Source organism: Microchirus variegatus, assembly GCF_963457635.1.
Source record: "Microchirus variegatus genome assembly, chromosome: 9".
Taxonomy (NCBI): domain Eukaryota; kingdom Metazoa; phylum Chordata; class Actinopteri; order Pleuronectiformes; family Soleidae; genus Microchirus; species Microchirus variegatus.
The window spans coordinates 22,487,621-22,511,288 of NC_139810.1; the positions used below are offsets into that span (position 1 = coordinate 22,487,621).

General features: G+C 44.1%; 1 protein-coding gene across 1 annotated transcript in view; it reads left to right on the forward strand.

Annotated features, from left to right (window-relative positions):
* Positions 1–15,964: 15,964 nt before the first annotated feature.
* Positions 15,965–23,668, forward strand: part of rarga (retinoic acid receptor gamma a) — a gene marked incomplete at its 5' end in the record, with an annotated part of 31,068 nt that continues 23,364 nt past the window's right edge. Inside the window, one exon of the mRNA XM_083894635.1 lies at positions 15,965–16,133. Coding sequence (XP_083750761.1) covers positions 15,965–16,133 — 169 coding nt within the window. The remainder of the gene's footprint in view (positions 16,134–23,668) is intronic.

Below are 23,668 nucleotides of genomic sequence, written 5' to 3' on the forward strand. Positions count from 1 at the left end.
GGCGCGGAGGGGATGAGGGACTGGGCTGAATGAAGCACATGGACAATAGGCGTGGCTCAGCGTGACTGTGTCCGCTTCCCTGACAAGTGGAGTGTAGAGGGTTAACCACCGTGAGACACGCCAGTCTCCGTGTTGTAGGCCAAAGTGTCAAGTTTAAAAGTCATGTGCCAAAGGAAACTGCAGATACGCAACTGTGTCTGTGACACGCAACACTGGCAATACCGTTATGGAACAAACTGTTGTCAGGTTATTCGACACGTCTGAAAAGTCTGTTTTGTTTAAGTTCAAAATGCAAATTCAACAAGTTTAACATGCAAAGACAACATGAAGAAAGCGCCCCCCAATGGCAAGTCGTGGCATGGTCATTTGAAATAGGATGTTTTCTTTCTTTCTTTCTTTCTCTCTACACGTAAAACAGATACACACCTTGTCGACATTATACCAGGAACAGCAAAATTAGCCATTTGAAAAATAAGGCCAGACATAGATATAAAAGTGCTAAATAGAACCATATAAGGTTCTTTGGCTTGTCCTCATAGGAGAACCCTTTTATGTTCCAGGTGGAACCTTCTCCTTTAGTGTTACCAAGAAGCCTTTTAAAATCCTTTATTCAGGAAAAGGGTTTTAAAGGGTTCTCTAAAAATGGTTCTTACTGCAACCATTGGTGTTACCAAGAAAAACAAATGGTTCCAGGTAGAACCTCAGCCCTTCCCGAGGAACCTTTTTGGAACCCTTATTTCTAAGAGTGTATTTGCTCGGCTCAGAGTAGAATTTGGCTTCTGCAGACTGTAATGAACTTTTAATGAAGCAATTTGTGTTGAACTTTGAAAATATTTATTAAATTCTTTCTTTCTTTCTCAATATAGAAGTAATAATCACTAATACATAGATAATATTTAAATAATAACGAGTTTGTAATATTCACTAATACATAGATAACATTTAAATAATAACGAGTTTGTTTACCATTTCTGTGGAAAACTCACTATTACACTTTTTTTGTAATAATTGCAACATAACATAATCTTAATTATTATTACATTCATTTATTTATATAGACGATAAAAAAAAGATAGTTTAGAGAAATATATTCAGATGTTAAAGGTGCCATATGTAAGAATGTGGCCAAAAACGGTTACTACATTCAAATTCAAAATACCGAGGTCTTTTAGGTTTCGTTTTCTGACGTAACTGGCAACCCGTGGTTGCTCGGCAGCTGAGACTCTACTGACTGCAATGATTGGTAGGTGGCGCCACATGCCAAAACATGATTTCAAAACATAAACATGATTTGCAGTCTGCAAAAAAAAAAAATTTATGCAAATATTTTGGCTGTACTGTTGCTGTTGGTGAGTTCAGTTTGTTATATGAACATTATTCCTGAGTCTCTGTGGCGTATTAGGAGGATTTTATGGCCAGTTGCTTTAGATTTATTACATAATGCACCTTTAATTGGTCCAAATAAATACATGTTGTTTTGGTGACTTGTGTATTTATTTATTCTTGTATTGTTTGTTTATTACAGTTTCACCTCCTCCTCCTCACTGTCACACCGTCCTGCATCGCTCCCCTGCGCCACTAGGGGGAGTCACAGCGTCATAAATGTGCACGCGCGGCGGCGGCGGCTCCTCATCGACGCCCCTCACTCACTCACTCAGCTGCCGCCGGGACACGGTGACGGATTGACAACAGGCGAAGGTAAATCTGACAAATGACTGGAAATGACCTCTGAATCCCGAGCCCCGCTGTCTGTGTGGTGACAGACGGATGTCCCGCCACAGTGGAGGACTCCTCTGACACTCTGGTCCACGACTTTGTTTTTGTCTCCTTCACAGAAAAGAAAACAACACAACTTTTGGCCGTGCGTGCGTGCGCTCGTGTCATCCTCCCCGTGTCTGTGTGCTTCTTCACAGTGGAAGTGGGCGGCGTGAGCCGAGAGACGTTCTCTGCGAACAAGGTAGGACTGTGTATACTTTACTAAAGTCATCTCCCGTCGTGATTAAGCGGGTGTGTCTAAGAATAAACGGAGCTCAAGCTGGGTGTGTATTAACAGTGTGTGTGTGTGTGTAGTCGTCACGAGAACACGTCATGGCAGGGCATGAGATAATTACAGGCTGCTCAAACAGTTTGGGGACTGAGTGGAACAGCAGTCACTGCCAACATACACACCTGTAAAGCACTGCTTCACCTCAGGCTGAAAAGACAAGTCTTCATCACTGACTGTCTGTCTGTGTCTTTATGGCTCCTTCCTCCTCCTCCTCCTCCTCTCTACCCCCCTCTCTCCCTCTTTACTCCCCCTTTCACAAACTCACACTGAATGTGTGCTTTATGAGAATGATGCGAGCTCAGGACTGTGTATGGCCATGATACATATCCTTATACAGGCAGATATATTGGGAGAAAATCACGATACTTCCTTTTTTAAAAGTGTACAATTGCCTATTTGTATAATTTATTGTTTCTCTATACCCCAGAATGAGCCTTTTGTATTTACAGTGTTGGGTCATTTTATATGGAAGCCCATTTGTGCCAGTGTAATGGGGAAAAAAATATCCTGTAATTCATTATGATGACTTAGTATCTCAAAATAATGACTTAGTATCTCAAAATAATGCCTTAGTATCTCAAAATAATGACTTAGTATCTCAAAATAATGAGAAAGTATCTCAAAATAATGCCTTAGTATCTCAAAATAATGAGAAAGTATCTCAAAATAATGACAGTATCTCAGAATAATGAGAAAGTATCTTAAAATAATGAGAAAGTATCTCAAAATAATGAGAAAGTTTCTAAAAAGAATGAGAAAGAATGTTAAAATAATGACTTAGTATCGCAAATTAACGACAGTATCTCAAAATAATGATTTAGTATCTCAAAATAATGCCTTAGTATCTCAAAATAATGAGAAAGTATCTCAAAATAATGACAGTATCTCAAAATAATGAGAAAGTATCTTAAAATAATGAGAAAGTATCTCAAAATAATGAGAAAGTTTCTAAAAAGAATGAGAAAGAATGTCAAAATAATGACTTAGTATCGCAAATTAACGACTTAGTATCTCAAAATAATGATTGAGTATCTCAATATATTGACTTAATATCTCAAAAATAATGAGATAGTATCTAAAATAGTGACTTATAATGACTAAGATACTTTCTCATTATTTAGAGATATGAACTCATTATATTGACTTACAGGATCTTTTGTTTTTCATCACACTGGCGGAAATGGGCTTCCATAATTTTGGACCACAACAAACAAACTAAGCCTATTTTCGATGCTAACTGAAGGCTAAACCTGTCTAATTTGTCTAATCTCCAAATCTGATGGTTTTTTTGGACTGAGAACAAGGAGAAACCCCCCTCCACACACACACACACACACACACACACACACACACACACACACACACACACACACACCCACACACACACACACACGGGGTGAACATGTACACTCCATGCAAGGTTAAACCACATGTTGATGTTCATTTTTAGACACTGTACCTTTAAGAAAAGCTCCCATACTAACAACAATCTAATATATATATATTGATACCGCCCTTCAAAGACTCTTAATAATAATATATCACACCATGAAATATTGCAATATTTTAGTGTATTGATATTTTGATATTTTCTCACACCCCTATGTCTGCTAAATGTGACGCTGAAGTTTAATCCCGTGGCTAAACTTCACAGTTTAAGTTTAGCAAAGCAAATGAGTGAGGAATGCAGAAAGGATTAGACAGTGGGATCAGCCCCATGATCAACAGAGAGAAAGAAGACACAACAACAACAACAACAACAACAACAACAACAACAACAAAACACAGACACTGTATTTAAACTCCACATAATAAACACACTGCTGTACATAATATACATATTTATACACTAACCTACGCCAGCCAGCGAAAGCAAATGAAAAACGTTGTTATTTTTTCATGTTTCCTGTGGAGTATTTAGTGCCCAGCTTTCTCACAAGGGCAGTTTTATGTGCAGGGATGGAGGCATGGAAAAGAAGACCTTTCCTTTTGAGCTCACAGATTTGCAGTAATTACTGAATCACTTCCATATGTGGCTCTCTGGCTGCCTTCTCGCTGCCCCCACCACCCTTCTCTTCCCCCAGTATTCTCTCTCCTTCTTCTTTCTCTCCTTTTTCATTTGCATTCTCCACTATTACCCCCCCCCCCCTCTTTTTTTTTTAGCTTTTATTTTTTTTGGCTTCCCCACATGCACTCAGAGCAATCTTTTTTTTTTTTTCAAAACCACAGCTTAAACAAAGTTTATGATAATCAGAACATCCTGGCATTTTTGGCAAACACTCTTGCTCTTTGGTGATTCAATTAGATGACTCTTGCCAGAGAAAGAAAAAGAAAAAAAAGTGAGAGAGAGAGAGAGGGAGAGAGAGAGAGAGACATGGACGGGAGAGGGGAAATGTTGAAGAATACGGAAATATAAAAAAGAAGAAAGAAACAGAGCTGGGTGAAGAATTCGAGGAGCAGGAATGGAGCGTGAAGGAGGGAGAGGTGGAACAGAAAACGAGGCGGCGAGAGGGAGGGAGTAATGCTTTCTGACAGAGGTGGGTTCAGGATGGGTTCATGGTGACATCATGGCGGATTTTTTTTTTTGAGGAAAGTATAGACAGGAGAGCCGTTCACCTTTTCATTGGACACACATTTTGGGCAACAGTCGGTCAGAGAGCTCATGTGCTGCTGGCACACACACACACACACGATCACTGGGGTCGCTGTGTTGACAATTCTGAACGCAACCCAAAATATGCACAAAACCCCATATGTATATATATATATATATATATATATATATACATACACACATGTCTCTCCCCTTCTCTTTTTTCCCCTAATTTCTGTGGCAGTAAAAAAAAGTTCTTGGCTCTGTCTCTCTTTCAAGCTTTGTGCTCATTTGTTTTCGTTAGAGCAGCACATAGAAGTGGTCAGTGCCCATTGGTCCCCAACGCACACATTTCTCCTTTTGAGCCATGCGAGTTAGTCATTTTCCTGTGTGTCGTACTCCTCCGTGTATGTTTTTACTTCAAGGTGGCTGGACTCTAAATGAGCGCACTTCGCCAGATGGGATGAATGAGCGCCTTCATTTCGCAGGATGTGTGTTTAAAAGTCTGTAATGGAGAAAGTGCGAGCGAGCGAGCGTATATTTGTGTGTTGTGCGTGTTAATGAATGTGTTGCCGCGTGCGTCTTTTTTTTTCTTCTTTTCTTTGCCTGTCTCAGTGCGGCACCAAACTGCACATGACATCAATCTGAACGCGGGGGGAAATAGTGATCTCATTACAGGCGTCTTGTTACTGATTAAAACCTGCCGCCACAGGCACCACAACTCTGCGCCCCCCTTCTCACCCCCCCCCCCCCCCCCCCCCCCACCACCACCACCATACTTCGACAATCCATCCATCTCTCCATCTCACACTCCACTTTTCTCCCCTCTTCTTTCACACATTTGTGATTCCCCACACCAGTGGCCCTCTCACCTTCTAACCCAATCTTTCCTCCTCCTCCTCACTTAAGTCTCTCTTTAATCCTCTCCCCCCCTTGCTCCTTTTTGCTCCGCCAGCGAGCCCCCGGGCCTCGGCTCCGCAGCACCGTGAATGCAAATACAGTTGCGGCTAAAGTGGAAACACACGACTCGGGCATGATGTTTTCATGAATATTTCATGTCTTCATAAACACACGCCCAGAGAACGCTCAACAATGCCCGCGTTTGCCGGGTGACTTCCTGTGAGGAATAGCCATCGCTGCGTTCCGACTGTGTGTGTGTTAGGATTGATGTCGGGGCAGCGTGTTATGATGTCACACGCTGAAGTTAATGATACGAGAACGGTGGGGGCCATAGGCCATGTTTCCAGTGGTGCCCGGAGAGGGAGATAGCACCCTGATCTGTCTTCATTATCCCCCACTCTGCAGCCTCCCAGACACAATGATCATAAATCTCTGCCTGGAGCACACTTCACTGACACTGAAACACAAACACTAGTAACCTCTGACCTCCTCGCTGCTACTGCCTACACACACACACACACACTCATCCATGCACACAGGCACAAGCATGCGTACACACACATATTCAGAATTGTGTGCACACGCGCATTCTCAAAGCCCAAACAAACCCCCTGCTCAAGCACACTGTCATAACTTAATAAAGAGCGCGGCATGCTCTGCACATTGACACACACACGACTATATGTGCATGCACTTGACCGCACGAGCCCGTGCTTTCCCTCAGACTCGCAGCGTCACACTTACACTTTCACACTTTCAGTTTTTCAGCGTCGTTTGGCAGCGCTTTATCTCCTTGTTTCATATTACACGATTGCTGATTCAGTGCTGCTACGTAAACAGTGGAGGGATTTCTATTAGTCTTAGTGGCCTCATACGCAACACGTAAATCAAATGAAAACGAGATAAGGATCAGTGGAAGTGCTTTTTTTTTTTTTTTTTTTTTGCAGTATGGCTTAGATCTGCGCTTCCTGAATATAAAGTTTCGACCAAAAAGGCAAAAGTGCCTCTCACTGCTTGTGTTCTGGCATATCCGCATCCAAAAAAATGTATGAACGGACATTTCAGTAAGCCACTGTTGACCATGTGTGCTTGAAAAGAATTGGAAACACATTTTTATTTTCCTATTATTATGATAGCTTGACGTTATCCTGGAGACACTTTGGGGTCACAGTACTTGAGCAGAAGATCTCTGCCTGTATCAGGGTCAATTACAGGAGTTTACCAACACAGTAAGCAGCAGTTATAGCTGGTAACTGTGTCTGGGGAAGACTGAGAGGAAGAAATGTTCCACATGCTGCATCGGTTTGGAAATTCTGCTTCAGACGAAAATGTAGGAGAGTGAAGTGACGCATGGCCAATATGCCTGAAGGGCACAGTTTTAGATGAAGTTTTAAAATAAGTAAAGCATGTATAAGTTGGTTTTGTTGTTCTGGATCGGTTTAGGTTACGTTCTTTGACGGGAAAGAAGTATTTATGTGTGTTTTTTTTTCTCTTCCGTGCCCTGCTGAAGAGGCAAAAGTGTCCGTTGAGGTGCCCACTGAGGTGTGCCCTCTCCTCCCAGTTCTGAGGTTTGACTGGCTTCTCATAACCAAAACAGCATGAGAAACATAACATTCAGAAGAAGAAGAAGAAGAAAAAAAACAGGGGCACACACCCAGAACCACAAACACATAAACACAGATCTGAAACACGTGATCTCATATGGAGTGAGGGGCACGTTCAGGGGCACACCCAACCCTGCTGCGGCTTTCGCTGAGCAGCTCTGGCTTCTCACATAGGACGTTTGTGCAGCTGATGTGCCACCACTATAGTTTCATTTCAGAAACCCGGAGGGGATTTCGCTAAAGAGAATCTGTTCATCTTTAATAATCTGGACTTGGAAAAACAAAAATGACTTCCAAATGCAGAATAATTGGCAGGAAGTTGACATATGTTTTTGTATCTCCAAAAATGTAAGCACTGAATCACACATTCTGATTTTCATTTACCATGAAAATTAGAGCAGAATGTTGTCAGTTGTCTTTGTGTCCAAAACTTTAATTAGTTTCAAAAGGGCTCCTCATACTGTCTGTCTCCAATGGTAAGTCCCTTCAGCGACTGTAGCATTAGAGACGGTCGTCGTGGTCGTGATTTATTATCAGGGCTGTGGGAAAATTGTCACAGAAACGGTTGTGAGTCCATAAAAAAACGCAGAACACAAACACGGGTTGCTCAAAAAACAGCCACACCTGCATTACATGTCAGCGTGGAGCTCAAGTCCATTTTCTGTTTGTTTCCGTAATGTCAATCACGGCAGGTTTGAATAACAAGGTGAAATCGCTTAGATGTTCTTGGATGGAAGAAGGAAGAAATGTGTTGGCGCGCTCGCCGTGAAATCAAAACAGTCAAATGCGCTGTTCAGGATACTCGCACATCCTGCCGTATCAAAGTGTGAACTTATCGATTCAAACACCGGCGATCTCACCGGTGTCGTCACGGCTCCGCATTTCAAACATGCACAAACAGTTTGTAGGTAAACCCACTCTTAAGCCAAGATGTGGAAGGAGAAAAAAGAATTCACCCGAGAGACAAAAAAAAAGGGAGAGACACACACACACACAGAGAGAGAGAATTAAAAACAGAAACTGAAGCTCTCTGGGCCTTTTTCTTCCCTCCAGGCATTTTGTGGCATGTGAAAAAATGTGCTGTATATTTGAAGTGTTGGGTCACGTGACAAAGGAAGGCTTTATGAATCAGAAAGTATAATTATTTCTTGAGTGTGTGTGTGTGTGTGAGTGAGAGAGAGAGTGAGTGAGTATGTGCCTGTCTTTGGGGAGTGAAAGAGTGATTTTAAGAGACTGGAGAGGGGAGGAGGAGAGTGCAAGAGAAGGAGTGAGTGAGTGAGGGAGGGAGGGAGGGAGCGAGAGAAAGAGGGAGGGAGGCTCATTGCTGTGCTGTCGTTGCTGTCAGAAGGACTCTGATGAACGTACACACGTCTTTTCTCCCTCTCCTTTGGCTCGCTGCGCTCATCAGACAATTCAAGTCGTCGATCTGTCCATCTGAACGAGAGCCGGTGAGTCATTTTACGCTCGCTTTTGAAAAAGTTTAACACCGGCAACTTAAGCCGTTGTTTATCTTCCTTCATCCTGTTCACTCTCTGTTAACAAGGAGAAAGAAAGTGAGTGAGAGAGAGAGAGAGAGAGAGAGACTTTGCTTTTTTTGTCGACAGTTTTAATTGAAGACAGAGAGTTGCGTGTGCAGGTCACTTTAGAGGCTATGAGACGGTTAATCATTGTTTTCATGAAAAATAAGCAGAATCCCGTCTGAAAACACACAGACGAAGACTCGTTTGTGAGTGTTATAATGGTTATTTGTTACTTCTTATGAATGTGACTTACTCCTTGTGTTTGTGTGCACATATGTGCTTATTAATGAGTGCCTGTGGAGCTCTTTATTATTAGCATATGTGTATTAGAGTGTGCTAGTGTGTGTGCGCTCGCTTGCATGTGTTTGATGTGTGTATCCACCAGAGGAGTCACCATACCTTGACCTGTGTGTGTGTGTGTGTGTGTGTGTGTTTTTATGATGAACATTTGGAATAGAGCAGCATTGTTTTCCACATTTTAAAGAGGCTGAGGCTAATTCCTGTGGAGCGAGGTGTGTCGGCAGGCTCTGGTCTTAGTTTACGCGGACGTTTTATCCATTGTGTTCCCATAGTTAGCGAGCAACACGCCAGTGAACATTACTTATTGATGTGTGGCATATGTGCTAGGTTAACAGGTTCCACTTGTTAACAGCCATGTGTGCCACATTCCATTTAAGCGCTTTGTGATTTGGATATCAGATAAAGATCCAGCACACGAGTCGTCCTCACTGCTTTGGTTTATTGCTGCTGTAGTTACTCGTGTGTAGGTGAGGCACTGGAGCTGTGCTGCCATGGCTTTGCACCTGCTGTCCACTCTTTTATTTCCCCCCCCCTGGTGGACTTGGCATAAGTGTGAAGGACAGTTGGAAGTGACTGACTGAAAGAGCAGAGTGAGGTATTCCTCCTTGAAGGCCACTGATGTCTACATGAACCTCCACTGTCATCTGGTCCATCAGTTTGACACAGAGATGGTGACATCTGGAGTGGAAGACGCAGAGATGCCCGTCCCCTCCATCAGCGCGCCACCCTTGGGTCTTTTGCGAGGTTGCAGGTTGTCTATACAGAGTAGTTTCCCTCCCCGCGATGTGCAGTCGTAGCAGTCTTCACAGTGTTCGTTTGGAATCAATTACGATGTGTTATACGCTCCAGATGTGCTGCGTGTATCATTACTCACGTATCCCCCGTATTGTGATCACGAGTGTGTTGTGTTGCAGCTTCATCTGCCTCACCAAAAACATTCTGCCTTTTTTTGTCGTCGTAAATATTTATTCGTCGAGCACAGTGCAGCCAGAGCTCATATGCTCTCTATCAACACACACTGTTGAAATGTGCTTTATGTACTTTGGAAGGGAAGCATGAAATGGTTAATCCTGCTTTTATTAAACTGTGTGTTTAATAGGCCTTACAATGTGTGCCTTAACCGTCTGTTAGCGCTCACAGGGTAACCCAAAAAGTAGAGTAACACATAAGAAAAACAGACAGGAAAACAAAGTTGTAAAATATTAAATACGTACCGTGTGCACACATACACATTCACCAGTGTGTTGCATGCTTTTCAGTGGGAACCACTGGAACAACAGCTGACCCATAAAAAGCTGTGGTATTGCAAAATCTCCCGTCTTTGTGACATGACTTTGAGCAGTAAATCTGGGAGTTGTTGATACCTGTCTCTTTCTGGAATTTCTATAGCAATTAAGGCCAAGTGGAAGGGAGGAGTTAGACAGGTGGTTTCAGGGGAATCGAGGGGCTCTGCGTTGCCACACTATAATTAACAAGGAAACTATCTGCACACCATTTCCTCTGTCTATTTGTGCAGGTGTGCCGCTCTGGTTGTGAGGACTTACATTTCCCGGCGCCCTCTGAGAACTCATTAAAAACTCTTTTGCCCCTGAGTTAGACTTGTGAGTGTGAATGTGTGTTATTTTGCATGTTGTACTTGCGTGTGTGTGTTTGGGCCTGCTGCTGTCTGAGCGTTGCTTTCCTTTAGGCTAAATGTGGAGATTGGTGGTGAAACCCATCCATTATGTGTCTCTGTAGGAATGAATTTTCTTGAAAAACTCTCGAGTTGAGGAAGAGAAACACCTTCATAGTTGCCACAACAGTTCCCCTTTCAGTCATTTCAGCACAAAATGAATAAGAGGCACCTACTCAGAGTTTCGTAGTAGAGAGGCTGTCTCACTGTTGCCAAGTCAAACTGTCCTCTTACTTTATTCCCAGTCTCTCTCTTGATTTATTTTTCAAAAATTCTTACCATGGTGTGTTTTCCTTTTTCTCCTGGACCCTCTCCTGGAGCCTACATCTTGAGTACTCCAAAAAGTAACACACACAAAAAAACAACTACCACATCATATAAACAGCAAACTGTCGGGATGACTTCATCGTGTCACAAAAAGTTTTATGTCTCGATGTGAGTTCTCACTCTTTCCATGCTCCTTTCCATCACCGCGAGTCAACGCCGCTCGTCATGTAACTTGATAGTTTGACAAAAAAGAGCAAATACAAAAATAGGAACTAATGATTAAAGATTGCAACGAGACACTCCCCTGTGGCACTCCTGAAAAACAATACATCTTATGTGACAAATGATTACATAGAGGTGCTACTCTGCATTGTTGCTGTAAGCAAATGCATGTTTGTGTGATGCCAAGAGCAGGCAGATGTCAAACAAGTCTGAGGTGATGGTATGCAGATCTGTTTGGAGACACTGGACTGTCTGTCACTAGCTGCCTCCTCTCAGAGCCATTAGCCAGCCACTTGTTGAAAGACTGGAAGCTGTCAGCTCAGCGTCAGATAATAGTGCCGAGGATATTGTTTTCACTGTCAAAATACCACTGACGCCAGCAACAAGATCAGATAAGGCTGCCATGATCCGGTGTCATTGTAGACTTTTTTTTTTTTTTATTATCTTTTTGACTGCATTAACAGTTGCTGTGTGCTCTGCGCGGGCATATGTTGCAGCGATGACGATAACAAATATTCATTTCGCTCCGAGCAATTGGACTCGGCTCAGTTCAGACACATGGACTATAAAATCATTGTGTAACTGCTGTGTATGACTTCATCCACAACTGAGAACCTCGACTTAACCCCGTGCGCGTCGAGTTGTTTGCTTCACAAAGTGACTGAACGTAACGTGTTATTGGCGCCTGAAAGATTTGCACAATCCAGGAGTGAGAAAGAGTTAAAGGACTCTTCGTTTGTCTTGAGGCTGTGGATTTGTTTGAATCAATTGAATTTGGTTTTGACTTGCAGCTCTGCCTGAGCTAATTAGCTCATCTTTTTTTTATTATTATTATTATTATTATTTTACCTTGCAGAAAATATCTGATGTTTGTATAGCGTTGCCGCCAGGAAACTCGACGACAAAAAACCATGGACTCACCCCCACGTCTCTGAAAAATGAAGCACACTCACTGTGTAAAGAGTCAAAAAATAAAATTTGACTTCAGAGGCAAATATCCACAAAGACAAACATACAATTATAACTCAATGCCTAAATCGCTCACAGTTACAGTAAATTCTTTAGTCCTGTAAACAAACCCGGTCAGCCATGGCTCCTGCTTCATATGTGCCGGGTAATCACTCGTGGTTTCTTGTGCTGACTGAAAAAACCCATCGGTGTTGTTGGTTGTGTGGCGCGGAGCTTCTTGAGATGCCTTGATTTATTTGTTATGTTTGACTGCAGTACTTAATGCCTGAGGGGGCCTTGCTCCGTCACAACGGTTAAGGAACAATTGTTGTTTTGCTCACAGAGGATTTGATACCCTTTGTTTGACAGACATTCAATCTGTGGGAACTGTTCCTTCACCTTCTCTCGCTCTCTCTCTTTCTTTCTCTCCCTCTCTCTGTTCTGCTCTGTTTATGTTTACTCTCGCTTGAATTTGTCTTTTTGTTGAAATCCCATCTCCTTTAAGAAAACAGGGAAGTCTCTCCCGGTGCGTGTCTCGTCTTGCCGCGCTGTCTCCAAATTGCTGACTTGATTGATTCCATTTCATTCGCTACACGACATCTCGTCCTGATAAAAATCAATGGATTATCCGAAGTGTAACCAATGAGTCTGCTCTGACATGATGAACTACTGTGAGGTCTGACACTTCGCTATTTACAGAAACAACCAAAGTAAATTTGAACTGCCACAATGCACCTCCTAAGCAATGATGGAAAGTCCCAGCAGCAGCAGCAGCAGCAGCAGCAGCAGAGAACCCACCCATAGCTGGCCCTGGTGCTCCTCGGCTGCCTGGCCGCCTCCTGCCTCCTGTGTGCCCCCCAGGCTCAGGGGAAGTGGGGAGGCCCTCCATGCCCATTTGGCCCTGGCTAACAGGGGATGAGGTCACTCCCAAATTCCCCTTATTCCCTTATAGCCCCAGACGGGCTGGCAAAGTGAGCCTTCCACACAGAAACTAACATAAAACATAAATGGCTCTGTAAAAAAAAAAGAAAAAAGGCTGCTGTGCTGACGTGACTCATTAAAAAACACTGGCGCCAACTTCTTTATTAATTCATTATTGTTTTAGGGGAATAACGTTAACGGTGACGTGACAGGGTTTATTTTAAATTAATGTGCCTCTCGCTCCTTCACTGTCCCTTCCTTCGTTTTGTGTTACCCTTGCGTCTTTCTTTGTCTCATGACTTGTACATAAATACAGTTGCACAGCTGTTAACTGAACTTAGGTTTGAGTCTGGGGGTGTGGAGGCTCACTTTAAGCATCGTTTTTGGACCAGTGTACTGTTGTTCCCTCCTGTGGGCATATAAAAGAAGTCCTTCTCTCTCTGCTGCTGTGTTTCTCTGTCTGTGCTGCTCACACATCTTCATTTTTCCTCTCTTTTCTCCCAGCGCGAGCAGACAGATTGAGCTGCCTTTATGGGGCCTGGTTTGAGTTCATGAGGCAGATACCCAAATGGGCGAAATGCTGGCCAAGTACACGCTCATAATATGCATGCATGCACACACACACACTCACACAGAAAACTTTTTCTGGCAGTTTTGTTTTTCCAATCTGTACTTCTTCTCCCATCAGACTCGCTGTGAAATCTTTAGTGATGTTTTTGTGCACAGTGAAACTACTACACGGGGTCATAGTTGGATCAGCACTGGAAGATGGGGTGCGCTTGGGGGAGGCAAAGAAGAGAACCGCGTATAAAGACTATGATTTTAGAGTGGAGGTGTTAGAAATCGAAAGGTAACGCGGATGAAGAGAAGGTTGAAAAGGGGGAAAGAAATCAACTGAGGTGGAGTGAAAGAAGGAAAGGAAAGGAAAAAGAAAGATGGCAGTATATGGTTGTGTTGGCAGGATGGGGGTGGGTGCCTATCGGCGGCTGCTCCTTCCTGAAACGTGGCCACCCGAGCCTGCCTGGGCCCTGGATGCACATGTGGAACAGTTTACTGTAATGGAACTCTAAATTAGTGGTGGTTTGAAGCTGCCTGCAGCAGTAGGGTGTAATTAACTGGCTCTGTTGAAAGAGAAAGAGCCAGAAAGAGAGGCAGGGAAGGAGCCAGAGCCCTGGAAAAGGCTAGGGGTGAGGTGTGTGTGTGTGTGTGTGTGTGTGTGTGTGTGTGTGTGTGTGTGTGTGTGTGTGTGTGTGTGTGTGTGTGTGTGTGTGTGTGTGTGTGTGTGTGTGTGTGTGTGTGTGTGTGTGTGTGTGTGTGTGTGTGTGTGTGTGTGTGTGTGTGTGTGTGTGTGTGTGTGTGTGTGTGTGTGTGTGTGTGTGTGTGCGTGCGTCTGTGGGGGTGTGTGTGTGTGTGTGAGACTGGGTGCTCTCACACATGTGCAGAGTCTTTTTTTTCTTTTTTTGTCAGTGCTTGATTGCATGTGGATGCCTTTCAGACTGTGTGGTGCATATGTGTGCGTCTTGGAAAGCTCTCCTCTTTCCCGGGCACAGCGCCACCTCTTAGTGCCCCCCAGTGCCCGGACCCTGTCACTGTTCCGCTGTGCTTTTATTTCCCGCTCAGTTCACCAATTCAGCCTAAGACCTTGTCCCCCCCCCCCATCTTCCTCAATTCCTTGTTTATACGAAATTCATCACCGACATTTTTTTTTTTTCCTCGTCTTTTTCCCCCAGATTCACAAGCCACATTAGTTCCAAATTCCTTGGCTCTGCTCTTTTTCAAAGCCACATTTAAAAAAAAAAAAAAAAAAAAAACACACCACCACCCACTCGCGAAATCACACTCGGGGAAGTGAAAGGCAAAAGGAAAGAAAACACGGAGAAGAAAATGGGAGGACCTTTCCTGCTCTCGTATTAACAGTCAAATGAAAGGCATAACTGAGGCCTTGTCCACGCTTGAGCCTGACGTGTCTTTGCCCACTGTGAGGAGTCAAAGTGACGAGCAGGCCGCAGGAGGTTAGAGCCAAAATGACTCTGTGGGATGGGAGCCTGACCTCAAGAGAAGATAGTTGGAAGTGACAGCAGCAGTTAGCAATCAGTGGATCTCATTTTCCCCCCACCATCCACCCTGTTGCCCCCCCCCCCCCCCCAATACAACCCCCTTCATGCTCTGGACCCCGTGTCTGGGCCTCTGGTCCTGGGGGGAAGAGGCAGAGAGGCAGGCTGCTGTGCTAGGCTGGCAGCAGGAACAGAGTAGCTCTTTATAGTAGAGTTCTGGTGATTTAAATCATATGGCATAGCCTGGAATCACTGTAGAAGTCTGGAAGCTCTTCAAAACTGCTGGAACAAGAGCTCTCTCTCTTTTCTCACTCTCTTTTTCCCTCCTCCCTCCCCACCTCACGCTCTTCCCTGTTATAACTTTTTCCAAACTTCTTTCTTATTTTCTTTTCCCCTCGCCCTGTCCTACTTTTTCTGGCTTCTTCGCTCACGCCTCACTCGCTCTTTCTCACTCTCTACATCTATATCTTTCATCGCGTCCTTCTTCCTTCCCATTCTCTCGTACCTGTGTTTGGTTGACGTTTGCACATCCATCTTGAATTAGGTCTGTGGAGAAACTGTTCTCTGTCCCAGACTGTAGATGGACTCGTTTGTAGAATCCATAAAGAATCTTAAAGTGAAACACTGGTTTTATTTTTCATCAACCACAAACAATTACCGTGATGTTTTCTGTTGGCAAATGTAGCAAAAACAAACAAACAAACACGTGTCTGCTTTCTCCTCAACAGAAAAGTGAGCTGATGACTCTCCTGAAGTGGAGTACAACATTCCCGCACTAAACCAGCGGTTCCATCGTCGCTCCTCCACTCCCCACATCCTGCGAAAGTCCACAGATTGCAACTTTACAGCTGGAATTTCTAGGTGTTGTGAAAGCCGGGACACTTTCACGCTGTGGACCCCCGGGTGCTCCGTCACCATGGCTACCAACAGGGAACAGCAGGTGGGACACATGACGGGCTTTCCACCTGCTGTGTACCCCTTCGCCTTCAACTCCATGAGAAGCCACTCCCCCTTTGACCTGTTGGCCAACAGCAGCGTGTTTAGCAGGTTTGGCTCTGACCTGCCCAAAGAGATGGCCGCTCTCTGTAAGTAATCGACCTCCTCCTCCCTCTTGTGTCTCATTTTATATTTCCGCACAAAGCACATATATACGGTAAATGGCCCACACCGCCACTCCTGTCAAGTTACATTAAACAATGTGGGTTTACAGTGGAAAGAGGAGAAAAGCCGCTATTTAAATTACATGTCAGTGTTTGTAATGCTGTGGAAATGGAAAACTTGAGGGTCTGTTTGTGATGTATTATGAGGAGTGCTAACATCCCCTATAGAAACTGTGAGGGGGGAAAAAGGCCCACTTTAATCAATACAATGATTACTCTGTTGCTGTGGTTTGGGTTTGCTTATAGATGCTTGTAGATGGTGCGGTTCTTACCACAGACTCTGGTTCTGGCTGCAGAGTGTGTGTCTGTTGTGTGTGTGGTGACCTCTCACAGAGCTTTTGTGAGGCATGCAACCCACAAGTCTGCAATTAGAGACAAAACAACATTCTTCAGCGTGAGGCGACGTGAGCGCCGAGCGTCAATAAACGTTTGAAAATGAGCAGAATTACCATTCAAGACTTAATCTGACCGTGTTGTTGTTTTCCAGCGTTGAGCACACCACATTTTTTTTATGTGGTGGGGAAAGGTGAGCTGAAGGCACAGAGTCAAACATCCACATCCCATCTGCCTGCTGTTCCTTACTTGTAGTGTCAGGGTCGACCACAGGGGGCACTGTTGTATTCTGAAGTGCTGGGGGGTGAGATGATTTTGTGTGGAGCACGGAGCACAAAGAGGGGATTGTTGACCATCCAGTTGTGTGTTTTCTCGGCAGATTACACAAAAACCATGCGGACACATACACTGCTTATTGTTGCAAACACCTGTTTGTTGTAAGACTGTTTTTAATCAGCGTCAGGATCCCGGGCCAGGAAGTATCCGTGTACAAAAAGCACTGCTGCGTAATCCTCAGTGGAGAATGTTAGTGTGAGAGTAGGGATGAGAGAGAAGAAGAAGAAGAAGAAGAAGAAGAAGAAGGAGCACTTTTGTTTGGGTTAGGGTATGAGGTAAAGGTAAACGTGGGGAAACCTTATCTGGGTTCAGTGTTGAGGGGTCGGCAGGTGGTGGTGGAGGGAGACTATAATGGGTGTGGGTGGCAACAGCTGAGTGCAGAGCCTGTGAGCCCCCAGTCTGTGTGTGCAGTCCCCTCTCTCTCAGCATGCCTGAGCACCTCTCCGGCCTTTCAGATGTCAATCACCACCTCACCCCCACCTCAACACAACACCCCCCTCCTTTTTTTTTTTTTTTTTTTTGCTGCTGCCCACCTAATCCTAAAGGTATTTTTCACAGAATCAGAGTGAGAGGGAGAGCGAGCACCTGGGGGTAATGTCTTAGTCTGGTGGAATCCAAGAACACACCCTGTTAGGGAAACACACACACATACACACAGACACACAGATACACACTTGCAAGAGCACCACCAGAGACACCAACCCCTCCCTCCCCTCCCTCCCCGCACCGCTTTCTCTCTCACGCTCAGAATTTCTTTCATCGAAAAACTAGAAACATACTCCTAATGCAAAGTGAGTTCCCTCTGCACTGACAGATGGATTCTTTTTCTGCCTTTCTCACACTGGCATGACTTAAAACAAAACCAAGTATTAAAGCACAAACAGACGCAGGCAACCACATGCACCGGGACTTGCATACAAGCCTGCTCTGACACATCCACAATGGCATTATTATACTGCTCGTGAGGGTTAAAGACTGCACATATTAAGTTAAAGGTCTGTCTCAGAGCATGTGCGTATATATATATATATATATATATATATATATATATGTATAAAAAATATACAATGTAAAATCTTTATATTTAAATTTTTCCTCATAACCTTAACCTTATTAGCGTGTTTTGCAGTGACCTCAGGTTGTTTTTGTTCCATGACACCAGGTCATTATAAATAAACCAGTTGCGAGTTTTGCGGTGGATTAAATCTTAAGAGACTTACAAGTTAATGGTATAATTAACTAATCATGTCAGCTCCAGACGTGTCTTACCCTTAATTTGCACCGTGTCTGTGCGTTTGAGGCATTGATTGAAAAACTCTTTGCTGTCTTTTTTTTTTTTTTTTTGTCTTTTCATCCGATTGGTGCATCCCTCGACGAGGAATGTTACAAGTCATTTTACTGTCAGCAGTCTCATTCCCCACTCTCTTAAATGTTCGTGAAGAAGACAAAAGGCCTTGGTTTAGACATTCCCCCCATCCCCTGTTTCTTCTTCTTCTACCTCTTCTCTAGGAGTTGGCTTAACAAAGCATGCTCATTGTTTTCATGACTGTCTGTAGGCCAGACTGAGAAAATACCTTCCACATAAAGGGAGCAGCACTGTTGATATTTCTTTGTGTGTGTGTGTGTGTGTCTGTGTGCACTTGCATGTTTTTGTGTGCAGTAAATATCCCTGTGTTCATGCTCAGCTTGTGCGTAATTGTTGTTTAAAAGGGTAGCCTGGGTAACGCCCACCTTTTGTTGGCAGTTCACGCTGTGCCGACAGGTTGGCGCACCTCTCTCGACGACGCTCTGTTTTGGCACCAGAGTGTCTTTGGAAATACCTGTTTTGCACAGAGGTGGGAAGAGACAGGGATGGTGCAGATGGACTGTGTTTGCACATGCAGAGATAGTCAGCTTTTCTCTCCTCTTAATGCACGAGGAGGAAGTGGAGCCAGAAAACCGTAGCACTCCGTTTCAACCTTCCAAGTCGTGTGTGAATGAGATTCACTGACCATGCGGGGTATGCTGCAAGACTCCCATCCCTAACGCCCATATCTCTACGAGGGCGCAGTGGCGCTTGTTCATCCATGAGAGGGTCTGACAGCTCTCTGCACAGAGAGTATGTAGCAAAGGCTGTAATCAGTTGATCCCTGTCATTATGGGAGTCCTTCAAACAAACAGTTGGAAGCCCATTAAGGCCACTTACTATGTGATAACATCACCACTGAGCCCTGAAACACCTCTCTAAGCTTTCACCAATCAGGATCGGAGCCCTGGCCCCAAACCCAGCCATGGGGATGTTTTGAAAAGCTGGTAGGTCATTTCCTTCAGCACACATGGCCCGGACCAAAATTTGAAGTCTTTTTGCTGCACCGGGACTCTTCATTCAGACCACAGTTTGTGGCTTCGTGGGAGTGACGTAAACAGAGCACACATGAGGGGCTCAGCTGTGAGAGGCTGCATCACAGTGGGATGACATTAAAGGGAAGCATTGTTTTAAAAGAATGGAATGAAGTGCATGTTGAAACTTTTGTGAAAGCTGCTCAAGTCTGCTCAGTTGGACCCCTGGTGGAAATAAGGAGAACAGTCTTTTTTTTATGTAAAGTATGTGCTTTGGGATACACAAAAATCAGCACAGCGTCTGGAGAGCATATATACATGCATGTGTGTGTGTGTGTGTGTGTGTGTGCAGAGTCACACCCCGCGCTACACACTCGCACGCAAAAAAAAAAGTCCTCATGCGGAGTGATATAATTAAAAACACTCATCGCATTCTTACGCACACACATAAGGAGGTCATGTTGGCTTTGGGAGCTCAGGGAGTTGTGCAAAGGAGCCATTTTGGTGGGAAATGCGGTATGAGAGGGAATGTAAAAGCGAAACTTTAAATGGAGGAGAGGGACAGCGGGGAAGGACGTCGACTAACAAAGTGAAGCCTTCTCTACTGGAGGCGAAGCAGAGCACAAACAGCACATTGTACCGCCTCATTTATTTTCATAAACGTTGAAGTGCTGGGTTTCAGCCCATCCTGGATGGAGGTCAGTAGGTATGCGCTCGATCGTGTAGGTTTGGTTTTTGGCTGCAAATGTGCTTATGTGGGTATTCTGTATATTTGAGTGTAGGTAGGGAAGGGAGGGAGGAAGGGACAAAAGAGAAAGTTGGCTGTGTGTGGATATGAAAATGATGAGCTCAGCCTCACTACTCCACACCACCCTCCACGCACAGGGTTCCCCTTTCTGTCGAGTTGCAGAAAGACAAAAGTCCCATCATGGTTTTGTGTTTTTTTTTTAACAAACTGCCGTGTTGCCTCTCTTGAGAAACAATGAAACGCGCTCAAAGACACCGGAGTGTTCACTCAACTGTTTGCTTTTGAGAGCAAAGCTGATCTATCGCTGACCTCTGCCAATCTCAGGAGCCATTTACCGATCTCTCTGTAGATTTATTGGCTGTGCAGAGGAAATGGGCTGAGCCTGGGGGAAACCTTACAAGTGATTTCAGAGGTATTTCACAGGAAAACCTCAGAGATGACACACGCATCTGAGATCTATAGAAACCACGCTGTATGTTCTATATGCAACATTTGCAAATCATCAGTCACTTCCTTACAAATGTGCCGATCACATAACATTTCAATGACCAAAATAGAAAGTTTCAGTGTAGTGGCACATGGTAATGATGTGTGACGTGTGTATTTCGATAGATATCAACGATACTATCGCTGATCTTGGGTTTTAAAGGCTTATCTTGTGTTTCTTAGTAAAAACATTTTCAGAATAATACAAGAAATTGGTCTCTTATCACCTCAAAAACCTCTGTCTCATTTCCATTTATTTTTTTCTTGAAAGATTGTATCACATCAAATTATTATTATTAATTATTATCAAATTATTAAACACCGAGTTATTACAATAAAGCAGTGTGAACAGTGTCGGTTCAGTGTTAGGAACGCTGCTGTTTCTTCTGAGAAAAGCGCCACTATAGAGCCATCTGCTCGCTGGCATCTCTGTCCCTGTGACCATGTTGTTCTACATAGCAAATTAGCAATGCTAGGACTGGACCATTTGTGTGTGATGACAGCATGTGTGGCGCTGTTTGGCTGCGACTGGAGCCTCCTCTGGTTTAATAAACAGCTCTGCGCTCACATCCCTGCGTTCATCTCCCTAAGCAACCACATGGCTCAAGATGACAGCCACTCTGCCCCCTTTTTTTGGAACTCAAATCCCTTCACGTTGCTCTTTTTTTTTAATTTCCAACCAGTGTTGGCCAAGATTCAATAGATGAGGGGGGAACTGGACAGTAAGGCCCACTCTTGTTTTCCCCCAGACAGCTTAACCACCTACTGAAGAAGGTTTTGTCAGTGATAGTGAGTGGAATATCTGCCCCTCTGATGATATCCATCTAAACCCTGTAGGCTTCTCTCGTTTTCTCTCCTTAACTTTTATCGTGGATTTCCTTTTGTTATCTCCCCTCTGTAAGTTAGTGCCAATTCGCCGTAAGTGCTGGAAACTTTGCGCGTATTAGTGTGCCTGCGTGTGCCTGCATGTGTGGAAAGTTAGCGAAGGTTGCTGGTAAAGAGAGAAGCCACAGAGTGCGCTACAGCTCTGACATGATGACAGATGAAGATAAAGAGGCTACTATTAAAAGTGGGAGGCATTTGCAGATGGGCCTTTTTGGGGCACGTGCAAGACCGAGTGCGTGCAATGGCGAGAGAGGAGGGCTGGGCCAATAGTAGGTGTGGGAGGGCACACAAGCACATGATGAACCTATGAGAACAAAATGGAGGTTTCGTACCCTCCCTCCCAACAAATAGGGTAGTGATGGTGCCGATAGAGTAAGAGAAAAGGACAGAGAATAAAAGAGACTTTGTTAGAGGATGTAGAGTTCTGAAAAGTAGCTCTGTTAGGCCTTTGACCTGTGTGTGAACACAGGTGAGCATGGTGGCCACTCCCTCATTAGTCAAAACCATCCCTCCTCAGTGACACATCATGTCTCCCCCAGAGATATATAGTGAGGAGAGTGAGGTAAATGAGTTGATAAGATTACTTGTCTTGTCAGAGCTGAACATGTGTAAAACCCGCGGCTGGTGGAGTGGCTGATGGATGTGACGAGGAAGAACGTTAGGATTGTGCTCTGCTTGTTGACATCACGCATCGCTTATACAAGAGATATTGCTTTTTCTCTTTTGAAGTCAATGAAATGGACGGAATCTACACAAATACATTTGTCTTCTTTGTCGTGCAACTTGCAAACTAAACTTTCTGTGTGTGTATGTGTGTGCGCTCGCGTATACTCACTTATGTTACTTCTTACGTCATTTCTGAGGCTCTGGTTTTAGTGTGGATGAAGATTTGAATTTGTGGTTAGGTAAAGGTTAGAGTGAGGCAACAACTGTCTGTTTGTTTAGGTAAGGCTTAAATAAATGAAAGTTAATGTAGTGGCCTAACGAGAATGTGTGTGTGTGTGTGTGTGTCTGTGTGTGTGTGTGTCCTGAGTAACCTGAATCTTGCTATAGTGGGAGGCCGTTGTGGACTGGTGTTTAGTATCTCTATCATCACTGGCAATCTGTTTCAGCATGTCCACACACTGCACACATGCTCGCATCAGCAATGGAAAAGCTCCACATTCCTTTCAAACTCACCATGCTGCGTTTAGTGCACACAGGCATTTAAAAACAAGCCGTCTTTATTGCCTTTACACACCGCCGTTGTTGACTGCTTGCCCGGAACCTGAGAAACCGTAGACAGAGGAAGTGGCAACAATGTGGAGTTTTACGTCTTATCTGTAATTGACATCAGAGTGTCAGACAGTAGTAAAGCCTGAGTGTACTGTGCTATGGCCCACATGTGAGACTGAGGGTACCTGTGCTTTGTTTAGATGCATAAATGAAATATCTGAGGTGTAAATTCCCCATCACAGATGGAATAATAATGTCAACAATTTCAATATGTGTTAAAAATGTGTTTTAATCAGTGCTGTTAAACGTGATTGAAAGCAGCAGTCAGACAAAAATGACCAGCGATTTGGCAGCCACTGAAAATGAGACATTTCCAAGACCAGGAACAAAAGCACAGAACTTTGTCAACTAAAACAAATTATGCAGTTGGAGAAAAATGGCCACGGGGAACTTGATGAAATGGGGAGAGTATTTGAAGAAACAGAAGGGAGGGCAAAAAAAAAAAAAAAAACGAATTGAGGAGAGTGATGCAGAGACTTGTGAGCCAGAGAATGAGGGAGAGAAGGAAGGAGGGCAGAATGAGTTTGGGGGGAAAGTTAGTGGCCCAGTGGGGGTTTCTTCTAGAGTTCAACCTCTCTGGCTGGGGAAGGAAGGGGAGGCGGGAGGGGAGGGGGGGACTGGCCTGGGTCAGCAGAAGTATGGAGTATGTGTAGATTAGATGTCTAAACTCACTCTGTAAAGCCTCTGAAGTGTTGGAAGACTCAGCTCATATAGTGCCATGTGCCAATAAGTGGAGAACCTGGAGTTAGTGGTCTGAATTATAGTCTCAAACACAGCGAAATGAGAGGCCAAAACCAAGAATGAGTCGGATAAGGTCCATAAATCTCCAAAAAAACAAAAGAGTTTCAACTGTGAGCACATGCTATTATAAATCGATTGCGTTTCAACTCGTTGGCCCAGAGAGCAGCTCTGGCATATAATGCTGATGTTACATAGAACATTTGAAGACCATGGGGATTAGCTATCGTTCAGTTTTTTTCAGGATGCTGCATGAAACTAGCAGTGAAGGGGAGGGGGGGGTGACAGGAAGGAGACGTGACTGTGAGTGTGAGAAGAATGCTCATGGATCATAAAAACG